A 17,059-nucleotide genomic window follows, 5' to 3' on the forward strand; every position below is an offset into this window, starting at 1 on the left:
TCACAATTACTATCTCGATGATGGTAGGTTAGAGCGAACTTGAGGTTATGTTTCAAATCTCGTGGTGTTGCAATGATTTTTGTTGTTATCGTAGAGGAGCCTGTACTACGAATTGTTGATCCTGTTTCGACTGGAATTTAAAGTGGGAGCTTCTACTTAAAAATAGACGTAATTAAAAAAAATATCCGAGAAAATATTAATCAATATATCTTGTTATATTCGTAGAGATGTCAGACATGTCTTTTTCGCTTAAGATTAAAGCTAAGGTTATGTTAAGGTAATATTATGCAATTTATGTTTATTTTAGATTGTTTGAACGAGCAGACATCCTCTGTTTCTCGGAATAATGCTGCCTTCGATAATATTGAATATTACAAGCAGGAGTATTTCTACGTCAGCCCCTGCAAATCATATAATTAAATTAAGTCGATTGAGGGTAGTAGATAACAGCGAAATAGGAAAGAAAGCTATGATGGAGGGTAAACCACCACGATGCATACATGTCTATAACAAAGTTGGAGTTGGATTAATCGGTAAGACAGAAGGAAGAAATAAAATATATTTATGAAAAACTTTTTCTCTTTATATATAAAAATATATGATGGCATAAATTGTTTAGGAGATAGAGTTTTAGTCGCCATAAGAGGCGAGAAGAAAAAGGGTATATTAGTTGGATTAAAGCAGATTCAAGAACCTAAAGTTCCCAAATTCGACAGTAACAATTTGGTGCTCATTGATGATAATGGAACGCCCTTAGGTACAAGAATACAAGTACCTATTCCACATATACTCAGAACAAAAATGAAGGAGAAAACACACAGCAAAGGAGCAGATTACACCAAATTAATAGCAATTGCATCCAGATTTGTATAGTGTACATTGTTTATCATTGTAATGTATGTGTATCGATTAATTCAATAAAAAATGTTAATACTGTAATTATCTAATATATCAACTGCAAATTTTCTTTCAATATATAAGAGTATGTTATTTTATATTCTCTTTATATCTCGCTGTTTTAATTAAATTGTAATTTATGATAAAAATATTGCTTTTCATCATTTAATTCTTGTAATATAAATATATATTCTTTTTTTATATATCTGTCACATTGAACTTTACAAGATATACTGGAATAAGCTTTCAAGAGTGAAAAAATGAGCTAATTCGTAGAAAAAGATGTATACATGTGTATGTAAATTATTCTTTGTCAAAAGTTGACATTATATTTTTCGAAGTAAAAATAAATTGGAAAATAATGGTGCTCCAATAAAATGCACCAACTCGTCACAGTTTACGTAGTATCCCCTCTATATATGAAATGTGAATCGCTTTATTGAACGCGCATCTTTGACAGAGTTTGACAGCTCGGCGCCTGACCGCCTGACGCTCCGCGACTCCGCGCGTCCCGTATCGACGCTATCGAGAGTTTCATGTTGACGCAATCTGACGTCTGATCTGACTAGTGTTTTCGGAGCCGCTTTTTTTCGCGCATGCGCGAGATATTCAGTAACGTATAGATTACAGTTACAAAAGAGCGCGAAAATCTTGGCGAGATGTGGAATGATTAGGGTAGGTCGGTGATGAAATGAGACGCGGATGTGTAAAGTGAAAATAAAGTTGTGATAAGTGAAAGTTTTTTTTTTTATATAAAGCGTGGTATATAAATATTACCGTAAAAAAAAAAATTATTTAACTAAATGGTCCAAGAGCTACCCCTTTTCTTTACAAGTTACGTACATTACTGAAGCCATATTCGCCGCGCATGCGCGAGATAAAGCGGCCCCGACCCGAGAACAAGACTGCCTGACTGACGTCTGACGTCAGACTTTGAGCGTTGTCTGTTGTCAAATGTCGCATATAAAGCGACGGTTATCAGTACGTATTGTTATTGTGAATATAATTCATACTTTGTTTGATACACAAAATTATCTTATCGATTTTGATAATGCAGTACCAGATGAGACTTAATAAAGCAAATAAGTTTTTTCGATGCAATGACTGTGCGCGTTTCCGGAATACATATTCTGTCAAATAACATGGTTTTTACGTGAGTAATACTCTATATAATTACATATATATATATATATATATATATATATATATATATATATATATAATTATATATAATTGTACAATTATATAATTATATAATTATTATTTTATTATAAATTGTAACGATTACTGTTTATTTTTTTACCTTCGGTTACGTTCGAGAAACCGTTATTCAAAAACAGTTCTCTTTTTGTTACTCAACGAAAGTTAGACAAAAACCTTCTTTGGATAATTAAGTAAACAAATATACGTCATATTATGCGAATCACAAAATTCTTAACGCAATAATTGCTAATTTGGTGATGTGTAATAGTTATAACATGTAACTTAAATATAAACCTGCATTTTCGTATATCTATTGTGTCTATGTACATGCATATGTGCAATATGTCAGTGAAAGATTAAATTTAATGTTCTCAAATAAATATTTCGTTCTTATCTGGGACAGTAGTAATATAGATTAAAATATACATTTGTGTCGAATATAGTGATATTTCATCAATTTTATTCGAGTAAATTCTTATCAGTAATCATAAAAAGATTGTAAAAATATAGCTTACATATTATTATATGCTTGACGTGACTTTGACTTACTATTGTGTGACATATTTAAATTGCTTGTTTAGGTGAAATTTCTTGTGACAACAGGAAGATACTACTTTATATTTAAAAAAGAAAATTTTTTACAAGAAATATTCTGGATTATAGTCAAGGCTTTTTGATGTCCAAGGTTGTGTATAGCCCATTAATTGTATAGTATACTTAAAGTTAAAAGCCAACATACGCATCAATTCTAGTAAATTATTCAGAAGCCTTCAGTACTTTCAATGACAACCAGTATATATACCATTTGAATACAGTTTATTAATAAATTGTTGAAAAGATTATCTTCAAAGTTAAAACAAAAATGGCCAGTGGTTGGAAAATTTTTGGCTTGTTGCTATACAAGGACTTGATAGTACGCAAGAGACATTGGCGTATGACATTATTCTTACAAGCTTTTGTGCCTATTGGATTATTTGCATTATTACAAGCTGTAAGAGATTTTAGTGCGCAAACACCAACTATAATAAAAGAAAGCACATTTTATCCTATACAAACGCTAGATGACTTAATGGAAAAACTTGATAACGATTTAAATAATGTATATTATTCGCCAAAGAATGCATATACAGATAAGATTATGGAGTCTGCCAGAAATTGTCTTGGACTTGTGTCTGAAAGTAATATATAGCTTAAAAAATTATTATATTCTTCAGAAAAAAATATGATTATTTAATAGCATTTTATAATAGGATTTTTTAATAGTTAAAAATATTAATATAATGTCTTTTCTTTCATGCAGGCATGAGAGGTTTCTCTAATGAAACTGAAATGACAGATGCTTACATAGTTTCTCAGGCGCAAAATCCAATACTTTCTGTAGTAGGAATTGTTTTCGAACAATATAATACAAGTACCATAAAGTACAAAATTAGACATTCCTGGAAGATTCCATACAATTTGTATCAAACTGTATTAGGTGAACATATGAGTACATCACCTACAATGTACTTTGATATGGTTCCAATTGTGCAAGTTCAAATGTGTGTAGACGAAACACTTATAAATCAAGCAGCAGCAGCAAATTCTATGTCAAACGTAGAGGTATTATAAATTTTGAATATAATAGCAATAAGTATATAAATATATTTAAAAAACAGTACATAAATACACTTAAAAAGGAATATATAAATATATTTAAAAAGGAATATATAAATACACTTTAATTATGAATAATATATTATTAAAATGTGTTTCGACAAATATATATGCTGCATATGGAAATATTAGATAATATATTACTGGTGTATATGACAATAGTACATATTTTTTTAATATATATGTATATTACATTTTTCAGATGTCAATACAAAGAATGCCTTATCCACCATATATTAAAACAGATCCAGCCGATGTAATACTACGTGAAGTAATTTGTACATTTGCAGTTACAGCTTTTGTAATCCCACTTTGCATAGAAGCCAGCTATGCAGCAAAAGAGAAATTTATTGGTGTAAATGTTAGTACATTTTATTTTTTGTTTTTTATTTATATATGTGTTCTTATATAATTATTGCAAGATATCATTTGCTTTACTGTTTTATGCAGGTTTTAATGGCAATGAATGGAGTCAAATTGGCCTATAATTTATTAAGTTGGTTGATTACAGGAATATTAAACAGCAATCTCTATGTAATACCAATAATCATATTATTTAAAAATACTTTTTCTGCAAATGTTGATGCCTACTTGCAATATGGAAACGCATTTATATTTTGGCTCGTATTTACTGCACACATTGGTCATCTTATAACATTTGGCATGCACATTGCAGCTTACTTTTCAAAACGTAAGTAATATATTTTGCAAAATAAGTAACAGTATATTTTTAAAATTAATTGTTGATATCTTTTTAGCACGTTTTGTGACAATCGCTTTATCTATTATATATACGGCAGCATTGTCACTTCATGGAAATATGGCAAGGGAAGAAGCTTTTGGAATTATATCATATTTTGGTATATTATTTCCAAATATTTTGCTGTATAGATTTCTTCAAGAAACAAATGCACATGAAATCAAATGTAATAACTTCTAACTTATTTATATCTATTAGTTATATCATTAATCTATTTTAAAAAATTATATATAAAGACTATATATTGTAAATAAGGAATTTTTTTAATTTTAGTAGTTGGTATTCAATGGAACAATATTTTTGTTCCTGGAAACAACGAATATGGTATTGTAGGAAGTATAGGCTTCATATTTCTTTTCTCAGTCTTGGGTGCTGTGATACATTTTACACTTGCGATTTATATAAATGCTATACTTCCCGGTAAATACGGAGTACGAAGGAATCCACTGTATTTTTTAAAGGTAAATTTCAAAAATCATAAGATTTAAAGCAATATTGCATTTAGAATGAATAATTTTATGTGATTATATTTTATAGTGTATCAAGAAGAATAAAATATCCCTGGACGAAGAAGTTGTTGAGTTTGACTATGATAAAGTAACTAATGAAGACTTTGAACCAGTATTAAGTGGTGCACTTACACCTGGAATACAAATACGTGATCTTAAAAAATCTTATACAACTTCCTGGCTACGAAAATCTGTAAGTTTATATCAAAAGATAGTTATTACATTTCTGTAATGCATTTGATTAATATTTAAATTTTGCAATTTTTAGTATCAATTTCAATAAGAAATGACAAAATAATTTATTGCATGTATTTCTGTTAAAACAAATAAGACAGACAGAGGAATAGTAAATAAAAAAAGATTATAAAAATTATATTATCTATCACAATAGGAATAACTAAAAGAAACTAAATATCATTAAATTAATTATTAATATTAATATTAAATTATCATATTTTAGAAAGTTCATGCACTGAGAGGAATTTCCGTGGACTTTTACAAAGGACAAATTACTGCTCTACTTGGACATAATGGAGCAGGCAAAACCACACTTATGTCTATATTAACAGGTATTATATTGCATCACAAAATATTTCTTAACATGACAATGTTATTTTGCAAAAAATTTATTTTTTCTTTTTGATAGGTGTGACGAGTGAGACGGAAGGAAAAGTATTCATAAATGGCAAAAATATAAGAAAGCATCTACACAGTATTAGAAAGGATTTAGGTCTATGTCCTCAAGAAAACATAGTTTTTCCAGATTTAAATGTATTCGAACAAATAGAATTTTTTGGCTTGGTAAGAATAACAATAATCTTTATGGAATAAGAGCAATTGTGTTTTTATGTTATGATTTATGGTTGTTTTTATATTACGGCAGTTGAAAGCTAAGAATAAGACCAGAAAGGAAGTCAGGCTAGATGTTGATACCTTACTTGCAAAGCTGAAGCTTTTGGAAAAAAGAGATTTTCTTCCTAGCAAACTGTCTGGTGGTCAACAAAGAAGATTGTGCCTCGGAATGGCACTAATTGGTGATGCTAGTGTAAGTTTTGATATAAATATATAACTCGTATTGTATTATATTGATATCTTAATAAATTTACGTTTAGATTATAATTTTGGATGAACCGACGTCGGGAATGGACCCTGAAACTAGACGAGACACATGGGATCTTATATTAGTAAGGACAAAGTTTCATCTGAGTTTGTAAAATAATATTTTTAGATATATGTATGTACGTTAAAATATGTTTTACATGTCGTACATCGTTAATATTTGTTGACAGAAACTTAGAGGAGAGAAAACAATATTGATTAGTACACATAATATGGAAGAGGCTGATATACTTGGGGATAGAATCGCGATAGTACACTCAGGTCGTCTTAAAAGTTATGGCACTGCAATGTTTTTGAAAAAACAATATGGTAAGATATTATATTGGATTTACCAATATTTAAATGTGATAGATAATTTAGATGGTGTTATTCAATAAATTATAATTTTTTATTTCATTTTAGGTCATGGTCATATAGAAGTTACCTTATCAACAAAATCTTGGTGCGTTCCTGAAAAAGTTATAAATAAATTTGATTCAAGGACGCAACAACTTTACGTCGATACCGAAAAGATTGTTTTAAATGTGCCATATACTGATTCTTTGCCACAATCATTAGATAAAGTAGAAAGTCAAAAGAAAAAATTAGGGGTTACTGGAATAAGCGTATCGTTGATTACTTTGGAACAAGTTTTTCTAAAGTATGTTTCCTGGAATTATTTAGAATTTTTATTGCTAACTTCTTATATTTTGCTATTTGTCCTAGAATTGTGAAGAAAGAAGATAGTGGGAGACATCTTAATGAATTATTTACAGCACCATTAGGCAAAGTTACAGGAAGTATGTTATGTATGCAATCAATATTAGCATTACTTGCCAAGAAATTCACATATACGAGGAAGAATATAACTACCTTATTGATGATTGTATGTATTTTTCCTCAATAATTTCTTTACAGATATTTTGCACACATTCCATTATTAATATTTTTCTTCGCAATATATTGGAATTTCTATCATTAACATCTCATACATATTTTCAGATAATTTTTCCTATCTTGTCGGTGCTTTTAATGGCCATGAGTTACAATTTACCAAACGATTCCACAGATATTGTTCCATTAAATCTTGGCATGTACAGATATCCGAAAATTTTATATTCATCACAGAATGATATAATTGGTCAGCAATACGAAGATGCTGTTCGGTCTTTCGGCGAAGTAGAAAGAGTAGCGGATATAAGTGTTACAAATGGTAAAGTAGATCAAATAAATGATCTCGTATTAAATACGATAATAAAATTACATTAAACAATTTTATTAGTTTTTTGTTTTTTACAGCTCTTTTGAATGTTTCGAGAGACCTCGCAAAATATCGTAACAATTTTATTGTATCTGCTGAATTTAATGTCACTGAAGACAATACGATATTGGCTAACGGTTTTTATTCTGGCATAGCATTCCATAGTGTGCCATTAACAATGAACCTTTTGAGTAATGCGCTCATCAAGGCCTTTGCTGGTGATCAATACTCGATTCTTATATCCAGGCAACAATTACCAAATATGCTTATGTCGTCTAAAATAGAAGCACCAGAAGCGGAGTCGCTCTCACGCGTCTTAATATTCTGTTCGTTTTTCTTTCCCACCGTGGCGTTGTTTGTTGTGCATCCTTTGCAGGAAACAATTACGAAAGTTAAGCAGCTCCAACGCATGACTGGTGTCACAGCGCTATCATACTGGAGTACAATGTTCGCTTTTGATCTTGTGTTATATACAGTGATCATACTGTTGATTACCTCGGCATTTTATATTATGGATATTATCCTTGATCTTCGTCTATATTACAGAATAGAGATATGTAAGCCATTTATATAAATGACAAGACTTTAATTATAGTATTATAGATACTAATTATATTATTATATTTTTATTTCTCTTATATATTTTTACTTATTTACATCTTTTTTTAGTATGTACGATATTGATCCTGGAGTTGTTTGGTATTAATGCTTTAATTCTCACCTACATATTCAGTTTTATGAATAAATCGAGAAGTACAATAATAACCATTTTGGGTGTTGCACCTCTTGGTCTTGGTAAGATCTTGTTACATATATATTATATTTGTCTTTGAAAGTACGATTAAAATTCTCAATTGAATTAAATAATTGAAAAATATTCAAGTAAATATTTTACAAGAAATAAATAAATTTAAAAAATATTATTTCAGCTGTAATACAGTATCTTTTACATGAAGTAATACACAGTTTTGACTGGCTTAAACCGTTACATATTATACAGAAAGGAATCTTCCGTCTAATTCCTTATATAAGTTTGTTCCATGGTGAGCTATCCTTTTTGAACATAGCTGTGCAAAATGCAAGATGTCGTCGTCTACCTAATAAAATTCACGAGATGATTTGTTTTATACCCGGCGACGTTTGTTGTGGTAAGATTATATTATGTTCATATGAAATGTAATTTAAAATTGCTTTGTTAAGAAAAGTTTTAATTCAATTCATTATTCTCTTTAGGTATGAATTGTGCAGATGGAGTTTGCAAAAACCAACTGCCTTATTTTAAAAAGTTCAAGGATGATATAAATTTCGAAGAAAGTATATTATATTTATCTGTAACACCAATTTTGTATTTTGCTATATTGCTCATGATGGAAGGAAAAATATTTTCAAAATTATTTGCAAAGATGATTGGTACAAAACTAAAAAAGGAACAAGAGAACATGGATGATCAAGTAAAGAAGGAGAAACTTGCAGTAGCGCTAGAAATTAATAAAATTAACAATCAAAGTAAGATATATACAATTATGAATATTTTCTAAAATATATATTATGAAAAATTAGATAATATTAAATATATAATTGTTGTATTTATGTACAGAAACAAACATTACGAAACCGGAATTCAAAACAGATACTATAGATGCTACAGATAATAATTCCGAATTAATACAAAGTCCAGTAAATGAAGATAATAGCCTCTTTTTAGTGTACGAATTAAGCAAATATTATGGAAAACTAATGGCTGTAAAAGAAATTAGTTTTCGAGTGAAACCACGAGAATGTTTTGGATTACTCGGCGTAAATGGTGCCGGGAAGAGTACAACTTTTCGCATGCTAACTGGAGAAGAAATGTCTAACAGTGGTATAATGTACTTAGAACGAGCGGAAATCCATTCGAACAGGGAAAAAGTAATTTAAAATAATTTAATCTACACTCTAATTTCTTTAGCATTATATTGTTTATTGAAATATTAAAGAATTTTTTTCTTGTAGTATCTCTCTGAAATGGGATATTGTCCACAAACAGATGCCTTAATACCTTCGTTGAACGCTTTTGACCATTTACGATTATTCGCTCGTCTTCGTGGCATACCAAGCTCCAATGTAGAATTGGAAGTTAACAAATGGATCAATAGACTGAGTGAGTCAAGTATCATAATGTAAAATTTTAAGAAGAATCATTCTATGTAAAACCATATACATGACAACATACATACATATCTTTTCAGATTTAACTGCTTGCATGAGTCAGTCAAGCAGTACTTATAGCGGTGGAAACAAGAGACGCTTAAACATTGCGATAGCTCTAATTGGTAATCCTACTCTTGTTCTCTTAGATGAACCTACAACTGGTGTTGATCCTGCAGCTAGAAGATCACTATGGAATACTTTGCAAGCATGTCAAGCAGGAGGACAAGCTATTATACTTACATCTCACAGGTATCTATTAGAATTGTTCAAGTATTTTGTAAGATAAATATGTATTCCTTATTTAGATCTCTGAATAAATTAATATTTATTGAATCCGTTATATGAAAACTATATGTTCAACAGCATGGAAGAATGTGAAGCACTTTGTAATCGATTAGTTATTATGGTGAAGGGTGAATTGGTTTGCGTTGGCGCAAGTCAAGAATTAAAGCAACGATTTGGAGCGGGCTATGATATTCATATAAAATTAAATCCTGGCCGATCGGACGAGGATGTTAAAAATATTAAGTTAATCATTGAGTCTACTCTAACATGCGACATCAGAGATGATAATTTGGTAACAATTGTGCTTCACTTAAAAGCACAATCCATAATGATTTCATTGATAGATTTTAATTTTTTCTCTATCTATTATAATTAATTTTTCTACATTTTGCAGGGTCTTCTCGCCTACCATGTAACTGATTGTAACACAACGTGGGAAAAAATGTATGGTACAATGAAAGACCTTAAACAAAAATATAGCTGTATTGAGGATTATGCTGTTTTATCTGCAACTTTAGAACAACTCTTTATTCAGTTTGCAAGAGGTATTGAAATGCCTAAAAAGTTTTCAACTACTAATCTTGAAGAAGTATAAATTAAATATGACATATTGAGCTTAATATATACTTAAATAAATAGACTGATAAATATATTAATATATCTATTATATTACATTATCAGTATATAAAAATTTAATTAATCACATGATAATTTTATTCAATGATATTGTTACATATTGTATTTACTATTATGTCAATTGAGTAATTTCTGCATACTTTTGAATTATATATTGCAATCAAAATATTTTATTACAAAAATACTTATTTTTATACACAAACGCGCATATATATATATATATATATATATATATATACATATATATATATATATATACATATATATATACATATATATATATATATATATATATGTATGTATGTATGTATGTATGTATGTATGTATGTATGTATGTATGTATGTATGTATAAATGTGTATATAGAAAATTTTACTTGTATAAAAGAAAAAAGTTGTAGAGTTTAGAAAGATTATTAAATTCTGTGTATGTATATGAATATAAAAATAGTTTACACATATATTTCACGGCGTTAATACATCTTTTATTTATTTAAAGAATAACATAAACACATTTCAAAATTGATATATGTATAATCTGTATATATAAAAAAGAATGTACGATATATATCGCAGTTGCTAAGTATTAATTACACAATCACATTACACACATATACATTTGATGAATATATAATGTCTTAAAGTTATTATAACTATAATATCTATAAAAAAAGTTTAACACCAGTGCCCTTGATATGCAAAAGCAACTCGAAAAGAATTAAAAGACTTTATGAATTTTATGAATAAAAAGTCTTTTTATGAATAAAATACACGTATTTTATATAAATAAAAAGATCTGTGTATGATATATTGTTATGTACATTATATTAAGTCCAAAACAGAATAATATGAAATTCATGTCTGCGTATGGTATATATGTCGATGATTTGCGAGTTTGCTGCTTAATATTGGTATCCACCACCAGAACTTGCTTGATACGAGTTCGGTGCTAGATACGTGCCACCTCCATGGCCACCATGACCGCCTCCTATGATAAGAGGATAAAATTTTAATAGATTACGTGTGAAATATTAAAATATGTATAAATCACAATTGTAAATGATTATTTAAATCTAATTATTCGTATAAGTCACCTCCGCTAGGATATCCACCGTCTCCTCCCTGCGAATGTCCACCATCCTGATTCTCTCCTCTGGCTTCGGCGGCAAGCGACAGTTCAACACCTCGTTGGATTTCCGGCGGAATCGGAGGCGGTGTCGGCAAATGGGCACCTTGAGGATGGAACCCATTTTCGTCGGCCGTGTACGTGATGGAGTATTGAACACCATCGGGTCCGGTATAAGAAAAGGATCCGCTCACTGACTCGGATTCTCCTGCAACATTAATGATACTCATTGATGCAACGTTATATTGTCTAACGTATTACAATATTTTCACAATCTTTCCGTCTAGAGGCGATTGCTGTTTGGCGAAAATAAAATTTAAATTGTCAGGATATAATTCAAGACCGAAACGCGTTTATTTGATCAAGTAATTAGTAATTTAATCAAGAAATAGAAATGCAACAATTTTTATTTTACCTTGTTGATGACCAGTTTCTTGCACAGTGATACCATTTCCGGTTTCATAACTAAATTCATAATTTCCGTCACCGGCATTCTCATTACTGTACGCAAGGATGGGTATATCTTTATCGCTAGATCCGCCACCTGAGATACAAAATTAAACTTTAAGAGTGGGATAAATATATAAGTTATTCTTAGAAAGAAAAAGATTCAAGCTGTCTTATTTTCTTTGAAGAAAATAATAAGATATTTTTAAAAAATTCAATTAATTTGAATTAATCATGTAATAATTACAGTATTAGACGTTTCAAAGAAACAGACGAAATTACAAATTTAAAATAAAATATAATTAAATTTTTTTCATCTTTGCTCAGACTTACCTTCTTGATAACTGTCGCTACTGCCCCCGAATCTACTTGGGCCCCCAGGACCGCTTGGACCCCCATGAGTACCTGGACCACTATGACTTCCTGGACCACCTAGACCACCATGGCCACCTAGACCACCTGGACCACCTGGACCCTCAACTGGGCCACTATATTTAGTGGGACCACCTCCACCAGGTCCTGGAGGATGAATCAATCCTGGTCCACCCGCACTTCCGGCGCTACCAGGTGGAAGATAAATATTATCCAACCGTGCAGCATGACACACCCCGACGACGGTTAGTAGCGTGACGACGATTTGCTAAAACAATTTCAATCACGTTAAATTTTGAGAAAACAGTTGTTTGATATGAGAAGAATATATATATTAGAGGGGAAAAGAAAACAATGTAAAAAAATATATATATTTCATTTTTTTTTAGATACACTATCTCACACGCGAAGCGGAAATCACGCAACTCGAAATATTCATGCACGATAGATTGCCTCGTTTTCGATTCAACCGTCGCGAAATAGGAGATTCATACGAATGAAAATATTGAAAGATCCTGCACCTCTCGTACCGGTCTCATCTCGCTCGTCGACCGAATTTCAGCGATGTTATACGCTGCAGCGATACCGAAAACTGTGTAAGTATCGTCACGATGATAATTGATCTGCGCGGATCCAGGTCGGATTCAACATGCTTATATACCGATCCCGCAAGGATCGTCTTCCTCCCACCCGTTGATGAGAAAACGCGCGCGCGGATGGCATCTGATGGCTATAGAGATCACCCGATGATGCGTTCTTCGAAGATTCGCTTGCGATCTTCGCCCCGCGAAAGATGCTGCCGGGGAGAAAAAGAGAGAAAAATAGATCCCGGAATTGTTGGATAAAGAAAGAAGTGTATGATGAGAAGACTGAGGGGCGGGATTGGTGCGAAAGAGGCCTTCGTCGCGAGATGAAACTGTCAAGTGATGAGGGGTGGTTGCGCAATCTCAAGTGATATAGATCGGTAAACATCTCTTGAAGGTCGGCACCTGAAGAGTCAAAGCATGAAAGTGAATAAGCGATTCAGATAATGACGTGTAAAAGTGAAACGATATCGGTCGTTCAAGATACGTTTTTCATTCTCATTTTACAAAAAAAAAAAAAAATATTAGATAAGTTATACGAATTATTGTAAAAATCATTATTTTATAGCTTTTTTTGTCATAAAAGTTGTGATCTAATTACATGTATATCGAGAGTCTGATATCTTTTCAAATTATGCGATTGATTTTATCCATTTTTTAAATGGGAAAGCGTAGAAAAACGGGCCAAACCGATGACGTAGCTGGCATGTATACCGCACATTCTTCCTTGTAATTATATCGGCTCTTTCGACGCGAGAATTATACCCGAATGCCGCGGGGTCATCATCGCCGTTGTCAGCGATAGAGCGTGTCTCCATGGAGAGCAACATAGAACGCAGGCTCCGCGCAATCGAGCAGACTTGCGTAATCGTTGTGCGTTGAGCATCTCCGGAGCAGCATCATCGACCGGCTCTCGGTATACGTGTGCGCTAGGTCGGGAACTCTGAATACCCCTCGGCAACCCGGGCTAATCTATCGCGGCCAATATATGACGTAAAATTTTATTATTTTCACTCCTTCCAGCGACAGGGTTATTAATGGAAGCTATTATCTTGTCAAGAGTTTGCGAGCGCACAAACTTTTTACTTATATTAGACCGTCTGGATATTCAGTTAATTATACGATTGTAGCGAAGAGTTTAGATCCGGTTACCCGAAGATTTGACGATTACGCAAAACAAGTTACAAAAGGCTAATCCGCGAAATCGCCCACAGTTTCACATTCGCGATCACGAATCTTACGCGTCCATATAGTTGCAGCTTCAACGTGTACCGTAAGCGTTCCATAAAAATAAATGCCGCACGCAAATAGGTAAGCCATAGTGAATGCGTTGAAATCATCGGATTGCCGATTGACACATAACTCGTCGATTAACGATCCAGCTTACGGTCACCATACTCATCGGTTCGCCGTAAATGAAGCGCTGATTGCGTCTCGATAGACATCGCGTTCACCATACGATAGAGAAAAAGACAGGCGTCTCGATTTGAAATACAACTTGGCCCGAACTTTGGATCCATATTTAGAAATCGTTAATGTTGTTTTGACATTACATGTTAACGAATTCGATGCTCAAATAAGGAGGAAGAAAGTCACGAGGCAGAAATCGTGAAGCACCCCTCTGTATATAGCGTCAATTCCTGAGATTAAAATAAACGTGTTTTGCAGGTCAGATGTGGGAATGCGGCCGAGATAAAAAATCATGATGTCCGATCGTGAGTCCGCTACAAGTCCGATAATAGGATACGACGACCATCGAGACCATCGCGTCCCACTCTGCTCTCCGAGAGGCATCGAAGTCACCGATATTCTTTGAGAAGAGACCCTTTTAACACGCTATCCGTGTCTGCACAATCCATCCATCTTACTACTCGTGTACCAGAGGTGACGTCCGTCGATGTGAGACTTCTCAGAACTAGTCTGACATGAAACCCGAGGTGCATCGAGATCTGTGTATCGTTTGCACACATCGAAAAATAATTGGGAGGAAGCGATTCTTCTGCCGTCCTTCACGCTTAATCGCCCACGACTTCAATGTTAGAGCTGTATCGATCGCGTATGGACGAAGCTTTTTGATGCTGCACAAGATTCCAGATCAGCGATACCTCCTAAATACAGGTAAGCTAAAAAAAATTATTGTAGGATATTCAAAGTTATTAATATATTTTTTCTATCCAAGCAAGACAGATTTATTATACATGATTGATCTAGTTAATGTCTAATTATGTCTTTGCTATAATTATAGGCACGTCGAACTTGATTTCGACAACCCATCGCGGAAGTAGCATCGCGAGATTCGTTACTGATGAACGATATGTAATAAAGAGATTGTGCAAAACCGGGAGCGCACGCGTGCTCTCCTCCAGCGCTCTCCTTCTTACGACCTCGTGCGCGCGATCGCACCGTTTCGAAAGAATAGGTGTCTACGTCGGAGGTCGATGGAGAAAAAAAAAAGCTGTGGTCTCTCCTCGACGGTTCTCTTACGTGTCGCGGTTTTGACGCAACTCCGTGACGAAGCAAAAAAAGGAAGAAAGGAAGAAGAGTGATGCTCGCGGAGATTTCTACCGCGCCTTATGGTAGGCATTAGGGTGGCGAGAGACAGATGCGATCGTTTACGTTTAATTGCGTTTCGTTCTAGAGATCGGTGTGATAGTTAGAAATGCAGACTGCGCATTAAAGTTCATCCATTCTAATTGTTAAATTAAAAAGAGATTCCAGTTACATATATAAATACGGAAATATTATTATTGGTTATTATATTCATTTAAGAATAAATATTCTTGATTTGATTTCTTTATTTTTTGTCATATTAATATATAGAGTAAATATATCTTTAGATTCATGATATATATATGCTGCTGATTATATATTTATATAAATATTTTAAAAAGTTTTATTTAAATTTTTAACGTCATCGCAAAGATCTATGTTCGCGACAATAACAATTTAGAATGAATGGACATTAAATAAATTCGACGTGAGAATCGGTTTTTTAGGCACGCATGTATGCTAAACTTAATTAGGTACTAATCCATTCTCGCTTCGACCGTGTTGGGAATAAAAGGAAAACACATAAGACATTACGTCATCTCGCTCAATTCAACGCCTCGACGTTTTCGCGAGGCGCATAATTGGAATACCTCGTTAATTTCCCTTAACTTTCGTTACAACTGCATTCCGCTAATGAATAGACTGTCTGCATCTGTTACTTCATTTTCATATCTTCTCGTTTAAATCATTACAAAATAGAATGGCGTTATTTATTTTATTACCGGTTAGTATCTTCCCACGATCATCTCGACGTCTACTTTCTACACTATATGATGGATGTTCCTTGCGGGAGAGATCGATATTTCAGATCTCTCTATCCAGATCTATCATTTTAACTCCATAAATTATCCAACTATATTTGTTTATCCCTACGACTATTCGCGCGAGATATGCTTATGCGGAACACCTGGATGCATTACGCGTTTCAACGTGCAAGAAAAAAAATTGCAGTTGATGCTTCTGCAACGCAACTGACGTAATCGTGCGTGTCGTTCGCCGCATCGGAATTTGAAAATATGTCGTGCGGAATTTCGATCGGCGATCTCGAGATCGTTGTGTCGTCTATCGATCGAAGAAAAGAGAGAGAGAAAGCGATCCTTTCAATTGCACCAACGATGATCCTCTCTCGTTGGCAAGCCAAGTGAATGGGTGCTTCGGTAGCCTCTTCTCGCGCTAGAGATGAGCAAAAGAAAATATAGTTCAGATCGCCGGTTGCATAATATAACTATAAGGCGCGTCGCTCTCGAATCGTAAATTGATGTGCGAGAGGAGACACTAATACACTAATACTTCTTCTCGTCATCGTTGACCTTTGAACATGTAAATGCACCCGCCGAAGGGTGCAGCCGTCAAAGCGAGTAGGCTCAAGAAACCTCTGGCGATGATGGACAATCGGTGACAGATGCCATCCGAGAATTTCGCGTCAAGGATCCGCACCCGGCTCGCCTTGAGCGAATATAAGAGGAAGTGGCTCTTGACGAGCAGAT

The 17,059-nt window shown here is 33.1% G+C and overlaps 3 protein-coding genes and 1 long non-coding RNA gene across 6 annotated transcripts; 3 read left to right on the forward strand and 1 right to left on the reverse strand.

The window, feature by feature from the left end:
• The first annotated feature begins 346 nt into the window (after window positions 1–346).
• Window positions 347–939, forward strand: Mrpl14 (mitochondrial ribosomal protein L14). Its single transcript, XM_072908851.1, has 2 exons — window positions 347–533; window positions 620–939. The coding sequence occupies exons 1-2, from the start codon at window positions 347–349 to the stop codon at window positions 871–873; spliced, it is 441 nt and encodes a 146-aa protein (XP_072764952.1). The 3' UTR covers window positions 874–939.
• An 870-nt stretch (window positions 940–1,809) lies between these two features.
• LOC140674909 (phospholipid-transporting ATPase ABCA3-like) lies at window positions 1,810–10,663 on the forward strand. 2 transcript variants are annotated; one of them, XM_072908844.1, is made up of 26 exons: window positions 1,860–1,878; window positions 1,955–2,050; window positions 2,682–3,278; window positions 3,401–3,702; window positions 3,959–4,117; window positions 4,207–4,447; window positions 4,515–4,682; window positions 4,790–4,977; window positions 5,054–5,218; window positions 5,486–5,594; window positions 5,672–5,826; window positions 5,909–6,070; window positions 6,138–6,209; window positions 6,315–6,453; window positions 6,547–6,784; window positions 6,850–7,009; window positions 7,126–7,336; window positions 7,423–7,941; window positions 8,054–8,179; window positions 8,314–8,532; window positions 8,618–8,890; window positions 8,982–9,292; window positions 9,377–9,524; window positions 9,613–9,823; window positions 9,938–10,151; window positions 10,254–10,663. In XM_072908844.1, the coding sequence occupies exons 3-26, from the start codon at window positions 2,963–2,965 to the stop codon at window positions 10,452–10,454; spliced, it is 5,007 nt and encodes a 1,668-aa protein (XP_072764945.1). In that variant the 5' UTR covers window positions 1,860–1,878; window positions 1,955–2,050; window positions 2,682–2,962; the 3' UTR covers window positions 10,455–10,663. The 2 variants fall into 2 exon arrangements, with proteins under 2 accessions (XP_072764944.1, XP_072764945.1); XM_072908843.1 differs by having other exon boundaries at window positions 1,810–2,050.
• Window positions 10,664–11,358: 695 nt separating this feature from the next.
• On the reverse strand, window positions 11,359–13,053 carry LOC140674615 (uncharacterized). Of its 2 annotated transcripts, none has more exons than XM_072908276.1 (5): window positions 12,969–13,053; window positions 12,400–12,706; window positions 12,035–12,163; window positions 11,588–11,827; window positions 11,359–11,481 (listed from the first exon to the last, which is right to left on the reverse strand). In XM_072908276.1, exons 1-5 carry the CDS (start codon window positions 12,975–12,977, stop codon window positions 11,396–11,398), a joined length of 771 nt encoding a protein of 256 aa, XP_072764377.1. In that variant the 5' UTR covers window positions 12,978–13,053; the 3' UTR covers window positions 11,359–11,395. The 2 variants fall into 2 exon arrangements, with proteins under 2 accessions (XP_072764377.1, XP_072764376.1); XM_072908275.1 differs by having other exon boundaries at window positions 12,960–13,045.
• Window positions 12,552–16,592, forward strand: LOC140674616 (uncharacterized). The gene is made up of 4 exons (XR_012048260.1): window positions 12,552–12,683; window positions 12,828–13,034; window positions 14,691–15,140; window positions 15,268–16,592. It is a non-coding gene; the product is annotated as an uncharacterized lncRNA (long non-coding RNA).
• Window positions 16,593–17,059: the final 467 nt, after the last annotated feature.

The sequence above is a fragment of the Anoplolepis gracilipes genome, chromosome 16 (assembly GCF_047496725.1).
Source record: "Anoplolepis gracilipes chromosome 16, ASM4749672v1, whole genome shotgun sequence".
Taxonomy (NCBI): Eukaryota; Metazoa; Arthropoda; class Insecta; order Hymenoptera; family Formicidae; genus Anoplolepis; species Anoplolepis gracilipes.

Bases quoted from the DNA above. Each gene is read 5' to 3' on its own strand.
- Mrpl14 (XM_072908851.1), top strand. From the start codon at position 347: ATGCTGCCTTCGATAATATTGAATATTACAAGCAGGAGTATTTCTACG. The intron at 534-619 runs GTAAGACAGAAG...TAAATTGTTTAG, and splicing joins AGTTGGAGTTGGATTAATCG to GAGATAGAGTTTTAGTCGCC.
- LOC140674909 (XM_072908843.1), top strand. From the start codon at position 2,963: ATGGCCAGTGGTTGGAAAATTTTTGGCTTGTTGCTATACAAGGACTTG. The intron at 3,279-3,400 runs GTAATATATAGC...TCTTTCATGCAG, and splicing joins TCTTGGACTTGTGTCTGAAA to GCATGAGAGGTTTCTCTAAT. The intron at 10,152-10,253 runs GTAACAATTGTG...TACATTTTGCAG, and splicing joins ACATCAGAGATGATAATTTG to GGTCTTCTCGCCTACCATGT.
- LOC140674615 (XM_072908275.1), bottom strand. The intron at 11,828-12,034 runs GTAAAATAAAAA...TTAATGTTGCAG, and splicing joins AGAAACTGGTCATCAACAAG to GAGAATCCGAGTCAGTGAGC. The intron at 11,482-11,587 runs GTGACTTATACG...CTCTTATCATAG, and splicing joins CGGTGGATATCCTAGCGGAG to GAGGCGGTCATGGTGGCCAT.